At 45.6% G+C, this 6,836-nt stretch overlaps 1 protein-coding gene across 3 annotated transcripts; it reads right to left on the bottom strand.

Moving 5' to 3' along the window:
• Position 1: 1 nt before the first annotated feature.
• IDH3A (isocitrate dehydrogenase (NAD(+)) 3 catalytic subunit alpha) lies at positions 2 to 6,719 on the bottom strand. 3 transcript variants are annotated; one of them, XM_039343826.1, is made up of 11 exons: positions 6,501 to 6,719; positions 4,998 to 5,036; positions 4,713 to 4,796; positions 4,406 to 4,520; positions 3,972 to 4,159; positions 3,644 to 3,777; positions 3,223 to 3,325; positions 2,877 to 2,941; positions 2,581 to 2,665; positions 2,347 to 2,499; positions 2 to 1,717 (listed from the first exon to the last, which is right to left on the bottom strand). In XM_039343826.1, the coding sequence occupies exons 1-11, from the start codon at positions 6,531 to 6,533 to the stop codon at positions 1,634 to 1,636; spliced, it is 1,083 nt and encodes a 360-aa protein (XP_039199760.1). In that variant the 5' UTR covers positions 6,534 to 6,719; the 3' UTR covers positions 2 to 1,633. The 3 variants fall into 3 exon arrangements, with proteins under 3 accessions (XP_039199760.1, XP_039199759.1, XP_039199761.1); XM_039343825.1 differs by having other exon boundaries at positions 4,974 to 5,036; positions 6,501 to 6,717; XM_039343827.1 differs by lacking the exon at positions 6,501 to 6,719 and adding an exon at positions 6,055 to 6,076 and having other exon boundaries at positions 4,974 to 5,036.
• Positions 6,720 to 6,836: the final 117 nt, after the last annotated feature.

Genomic DNA, 6,836 nt, shown 5'->3' with positions numbered 1-6,836 from the left:
GTCTTTGTAAAGTCTTTTATTTTCCTCTCGTTATGCATAAAATGGCAGGCCCCCACCTCACGCCGCGGTACAGACGCAAAAGCACACATTCGGAAAAGGTAGTTTTTCCCAGATTTTGAGCCCGTACCGAGATATGACTGCATTAAACACCATGCAGAATCACACACAGGATAAAGCTGGCTGCCTCACGGCTACTTCTCGGATTGGTGAGAACACTGAATGGGAATTCGTGGTAGCAACACAAGCAGTTCTGCTGGTCTGACTTCAATGCGAATGAACACCCCCCTCCCCTCCCCCAAATCCCACCAAGCTGGAGGTTGGCAATCCTGGTTAGATGGGTGGTCCTGCTGTAGCTTGCAGCTCCAATTTGGAAACAAAATGGGAATGTGCCACAAGTGACAGAAGCCGGGCAGGGAATCAGTGCAAGACGTTATTAAGACAGGGGTGTCCCACTTGGCACTTTTTAAGACTTGCAGACTTCAACTCCCAGAATTCCCCAGCCAGCATGGCTGTCTAGGAGATGAAGTCCGCAAGTCTTAAAAGGTGCCAAAGGTGGATCACTCCTGTGCACCACAATGTACTACTTAAGGAAAGGCCAACAGGACTTCCAAGAATTTCCAAGGAAAAGAGAGAAAAATTCCACCTTTCCTTTAGGAAGGATTGGAAATAAACTTGGCAGCAGAAATATTGATGCTTTCATACCCAGCATCTCTGCAATTCCTCTCTTCCATCAACATCTGTTCCCACAAGACAAAGTCAGATTCCCCTTCAAGGACATTGCATTCGTCGATCCCTGTGCAAGAGGAGAAAACTCCCAGCTTAGCAGGCATTTTGCATTGGCTCACATTACCTGGGACAAAAATGAATCAAGCAACCGTCAGCGTTCTCCCATGTCGTTCCACCTCACACCAAATACAGTTCTGATTTCTTTTTTACTGTAGTGCCTTGAAACCCAGTTCATTGCACAGTAATGCACTGAAATATAACCTAAAGCTCTATAAACTTCAAGCACGATACAAATGGCCTGCAGATACATAGCAACCCCAAAATATATATTTGATATTCACCAAGATAAAGATTTAAAAAATAAAGCATTAGCGTTCCCTTCATAATCAGCGGCAGACAAAGGCAATTGGTAGAACGGATCAGCGCTGGAAAATGCTAGAGCAAGCAAGAGATGTATAAAAAAAAAATACTGAAGCTGAAACAGGTTAACATGGTTAAGTTTTACCGCTGAATGGTATTCCTTCTGCCCTTAAAATCTGGATACTTGACATTTTATGTGCAATAGTTGAAATGCCCACAGTTTCAAGTCTTTAAGCTTTGGAAGGGCAAGTTCCAGGTGTTAGTAATAAAAAAAAAAGTTATTTCCAAAGGAAAAAAATATTCTGTGCTATTTGAAGGCCAGGAAGCTGCTTAAGGACAGCTTGAGGAGTGTCTTCTCCTGCTGGGGGGAGCGTTTCTGGAAAGTGGAAGAGTCTGAAATGCAGGGGTAGCTAACAATTTCATTGTTTCAAGCAATGGAAATGGAAAGGAGTTTATTTCTAGAAAAAGAAGAGAAATGGATCTGACATGTAATAAATAACAGCATCCTTTAGGGGGGATTGAAACCAGGGGGACACGGAGAAGATGTCTATTCCATGGCTCTGACTCTGCGACAGATCTCTGCGGTGAACTCTGAACACTTGGCTTTGCCTCCCAAATCTTTGGTCAAGACCTAAAATTGGGAAAGGGAAATGAAATTTTGCTCATTGTGCATGGAACTTAAGATCATTTAGGAACGGGAAAGAAGACAAGGCTGCCTGATCTAATTTTTTTACCGCCAGATTTACAGGGCACCCAGAAATAAAGATTCTGTTTTATAGTATTTGTACTGAAAGCCAGAATAAATTCCCAGTTCCTGCTTTTGAGTCCCTGGCACGAAATGCAACTTTTGGCATCTTGTCACCTGATGCTCATCATTTATACAGTAGAAATAGCAAAGGGTGATAAAACCACCTAGTCCAGGGGTGGGCAATTATGATGACTTTACGACCAGTGGACTTCAACTCCCAGAATTCCTGAACCAGCCAGAATTCTGGGAGTTGAAGTTTACCAGTCGTACAGTTGTACAGTTGTCCACCCCTGATGCTGGCTCAGAAATTCTGGGAGTTGAAGTCCACTAGTTGTAAAGTTGCTATATAGCTGCCCACCCCTGACCTAGTCAATGCCTAACTAATTTTGGAAAAAGTGCTGTGATTTCAGATATGGAAGGCCTGAACCTAAATAAACAGGCATTCAATCCCAGAATGGGCCCCAGCTGAATCCCAAAGTCACCTCAGTTTGGTGAACCTTAGCAAAGTCTACCTTCTGGTCTTTGATGGTCTCAAAGCAAGCCGTTTCTATTTTCATGGCAAAGTCTTGCATTTCCATGTGACGCAACATCATGACAGCACTCAAGAGAAGCGCCGTTGGGTTGGCCAAGTCTTTTCCGGCAATATCCGGAGCTGTTCCGTGTACCTGCAAAGAGAAGGCATTCTCATCCCCCCTGACCAATCGCTACCCCGCCCCAAAGGCAAGTCTAACAAGATAAGACCTTACCGATTCAAAGATTGCAACTCCGTTAGCACCAATATTCCCACTAGGAGTCACACCAAGACCCCCGATTAAGCCCGCGCATAGATCACTGGAAGAAAAACACACAAGCACAGGGATGAGAAGGGAGAAAGGACAATTAGCCTTGGCAGTGGAAATTATTTGATAACCCCCACTGGAGAACCCCAAGCTCTGTAGCAGGGAAGTAAAATCAGGTTGCACCAGAGCAGAACGTTTGGAAGGGGAAGTTGTGGAGACATCTCCCACCCGGATGGACCACAATCAACTCAAAAGCTACTTGCCTAAGTATGTCCCCATACAAATTGGGCATGACCAGGACATCAAACTGAGATGGATCCTGCACCATCTGAAGAAAAAAAGAAAGAAAGACAAGTTAATAGTTGTTTTTAACACAACCAGAACAGTGGTTACTTAAATCAGGGGTGCCCAATTATTCCGTGGACCAGCACCAATCTGCAGCATGCCACAAACCGGGCTGCAGACACAAGCAAAGCCCCATCCGTGGGATGCAGGCAGCAGGTGAAGCCAGGCTCCCTCCGATCCATGGAAAAACCTCTCTCCACGGAACCGGTCCCAAAAGATTGGGGGCCGCTGGCTTAAATGACTGATCATACATTATTTACTCACATTCAGACACACAGTGTCGAGGTACATTTCGTTAAATTTAATATCTTTACAGTTTTCTGCTGCTTCTCTACATTTTCTCAGAAACAAACCATCAGACATACGCCTGCAAATAAAGAAAAGCTTTAGAGGTTAGAGGTCCAGGCATGCAAACACAGTTTTTTTAATTTATTTACCTGTAGCTAATCAATTATAAAAGCTTTCTTTTAGTGAGTTAATTTGGAAAAGAGGAGAACAGAGATTGAGCCTAAACTGAATAATATCTGTCTGCCAAAAATAAGCCTCCAATGCACGTCTCTTTCTGACAATGTTTTGCAGTGGAAAACTTGACTTGATTAAAAAAAAGGGGAAAAAAAAGCAGTTAGGATTCTGAAAATTGGAATTAATGGTTGGAAAGGCCTGGAGTTATTTTATCACCACCTACATAATATTAGCTTTATGCACAGCCGTTACTTTGCTCCTCTGATTATTCCTGGCATATTCAAAAGCAAAGTCAGCAATCCGTTTGCTTGCGTCCTCGGTGATGAGTTTAATGCTCTGCACAACACCATCCACAATCTGAAAGACACACAAAGGTTAAGCGAGTAGCGAAAAAAGGTGGTTATGAAAAACTTGGAAAAAACATCTTCATCGTGAAAGAGAATTAAATGGGATTAAAAGTTAATTTCATTTAAGCATTTGTTAACTTCAAGCAGCCTGCGTGATCTGCACATGTGGGACGGCTAGCACGACTGTCTACTTGTTCCACGTACTATGTGCTCAATGCCACTGTATTCGCCTTCCGTGTTCTCTCGTATGGTGACGATGTCCACATCTGTGTAAGGGGTCTTGTAGCCCTCAATGGACACACAAGGGCGGATATTTGCATATAAGTCAAATGTTTTACGGAGCAGTAAATTCATGGACGGATGGCCAGCAGCTATGGGTGTTTTCAGAGGACCTGGAAAACAAGCAGAAGCACAAGAGATGTGGGAAAGTGCTCACTGGCAGCACAACATTAGGAAACTGGCAGTGAACCAAGCAACAATTTATTTTTTTTACAGCCACGCTAAAATGTGGTTTAAAAAAGAAACAAGAAATGGGAATTTGTCAGCATATATCAAAACTTTATATAGAGGAATTCAAGGATGGGGTTATTTCCAGAACTGCAGCAAAACTTAATTGTTCTTTCTTTCCATCCAAGTACCTTTTAATCCTATTTTGTTCTTGTCCATAGATTCTTTGGCATCTTGTGGTATCATCCACTTCCCTCCTGGCCCTTGGATGGCAGTCACGATTCTTTCTTCAAACTGAACAGGGACCTAAAGACATTTTTTTTTTGGGGGGGGGGGGCATTATCAACCACTCTGATTGTTGTCTTCAGAATTAGACAATTAAATTGCACTTTTAAAAACATCCGCAGAGCATCGAGCAGGAAAGTGCTATCAAGGAATAAAGCCACTGCTTATTCAGAAGGAATAACCAACCCAGGAAGCCATCCATGGCCAGGTTACCTTAGCAGCTTCAAAAATCTCCACCACAGCAGCAGAAATTTCAGGCCCAATACCATCTCCTGGGATCAGTGTTACCGTCTGAGGCTAGAAGAAAAATAAAATAAAAACAAACCCTCATCCACCAGATGCTATGCTTGAAATTGTGTGGACTTTAAATTCCTGGATCCCTCAGCCAGCATGGTCTTATTTTGGTATTCTATAACCCTCTTGTAAAGTATCTTTAAAAGAGGAGGGGAAAAAAAACTACACTAATATACTTACAGTACTAGCAAAATGTCTGGTCACCTGTTTCTGAATTCTGAACCCCTCAAGAAAACGCAGGACCTATAGCAATGAAAATAAGAATATAGTTAATTTTAGCAGCCAGACTAACAGAAAGCATCTGCTGTAGTATATCAGCACTGAATTTTAAACCAGTTAGATAGGGCTAATTCCCAATTTTGTTTATTTCTGTGCATGCATATGCTTTGTGTCTACTAGATTACAGTCCCTGAGCAAAGGAGCAGGAAGGTAAATTTACACATGGCAAGAACTGTGCTTATTCTTTACACCAAAGGAATTTGATCCAGCTTTTTCAAATGCAGAGATTAAACAAGACAGATGATCATCATATCACTGAAAATGGCAATAATTTTATTTTATATTGTAAGGTTTTCCACTTAGCCTCACAACTGCCCCAGCGTTACTCAGGAATTTAAAAGAGCCAAAGAAACTCCTGGGCCGAGGTTTCAACAAAGATTACAACTTCATTTTGATCAAAACAGAGAGGGGCCGCCTGATTCCTCTTCGTGGCTGGTAGAGGAATGAAGGCAACAACCAGAAAAGATGTCTTCCACCTTTTATACCTTTCCAGAATAAAAAGATCAGGTCTTGGTTCCAGGCATAAGATGGCACAAAAAAATAATTCTTAGATGATGACTCGCACACAGCAACCCAGGCTCCATCCGTAACTTCTTTCCCCCCTCCCCATACTGTGCTCTTTTCATGTAAGCCAGTGTTTCTCAACCTTGACAATTTTAAGGCATGTGGACTTCAACTCCCAGAATTCCACAGCCAGCATTGCTGGCTGTAGAATTCTGGGAGTTGAAGTCCACATGCCTTAAAATTGTCAAGGTTGAGAAACACTGATGTAAGCAATCACCTGAACCTAAAGCATGAAGCCCTTACTTTTCCAATATATATATATATATAAAGCATAATAAATAATTATTAATAATATCCAGCAGACAATGTTCAGCAATCCTTTCTCCAAAGAGTGGGGGGTGTCACATCTGCCCCCCGACCCCAATGCAGCCAGGGGGGAACCTTGCAAGCAGTCCTCCACCCCTTCCTCCTGGCCTACCCCACGGGGTTGTTGTGAGGACGCAGCCAGCTGGGGGAGGATCAGCCTAACTAAGAGGCAAGCAGGAAGGGCAGAGGCTCCCACCGGGCTGCAGGTTACAGGCCTACAACTCCCAGCAACCTCTCGGCCTGCCGCGGAGGCTGCTGGGAGTTGTGATTCGGTCCCATCGCAAGCGCCGAAGACCGCGCTCGACTCAAGACCCTGTCGGACTACAGGTCCCAGCAACCCCCGCGCGTCCAACAAGGGAAAGGCCTGCCGGGAGTTGTGGTTCCGGGCTCCGCGAGACTCCAAGGGCGTCCCCGTCAAAGGGCGCCCAAGCGGGAGTCACGGAATGCCCCCCCCCGCCGGGACGGGCGGAACAGCCGAAATCTCGCGAGACTTCCCACCGGTCCACCCGGGGGAGCCTCCTGAGGGAGAAGCCAAGGTCACCTCAGGGCCCGCCTCACCTTCGGAACCCAGGAGGACGTAGCCATGGCCATGGGAGCGGCGGCGGCGGCAGCAGCGGCGGCGGCGACCCTTCCACCTCCTCGCCGGCTCGGCCCGGCTTGACGCTCACGCCGCTGGTCGGAAGGCAAGGAATCGCCCGCGGCCTCCTCGCCGGCGCTGCGCTGGGGATGCGCCGGCCAATCGGCGCCCGCCGACTACCCCGGGCTGGCAGCGGATTGGTGGGAAGCGCGGAGGACTACGCCCCGTCCCACCTCCGCAGAGACCGGGGAGGTGCCTCTCCTGATTGGTCGGCCCGTCACGTAGAGCTGTTGGGGGCGGGACTATGCAAAGGACTA

This window comes from Crotalus tigris, unplaced genomic scaffold (genome assembly GCF_016545835.1).
Source record: "Crotalus tigris isolate CLP2741 ecotype Arizona unplaced genomic scaffold, ASM1654583v1 scf7180000017877.288114, whole genome shotgun sequence".
NCBI lineage: Eukaryota > Metazoa > Chordata > Lepidosauria > Squamata > Viperidae > Crotalus > Crotalus tigris.
Note: the sequence above shows the minus strand (reverse complement) of the source record. Positions and strands in the feature narration are given on the sequence as shown.

Bases quoted from the DNA above. Each gene is read 5' to 3' on its own strand.
- IDH3A (XM_039343825.1), bottom strand. From the start codon at position 6,533: ATGGCCATGGCTACGTCCTCCTGGGTTCCGAAG. The intron at 4,521-4,712 runs GTAACCTGGCCA...AAATGTCTTTAG, and splicing joins AGATTTTTGAAGCTGCTAAG to GTCCCTGTTCAGTTTGAAGA. The intron at 3,326-3,643 runs GTAGGTGGTGAT...CTTTATTTGCAG, and splicing joins GTGCATAAAGCTAATATTAT to GCGTATGTCTGATGGTTTGT.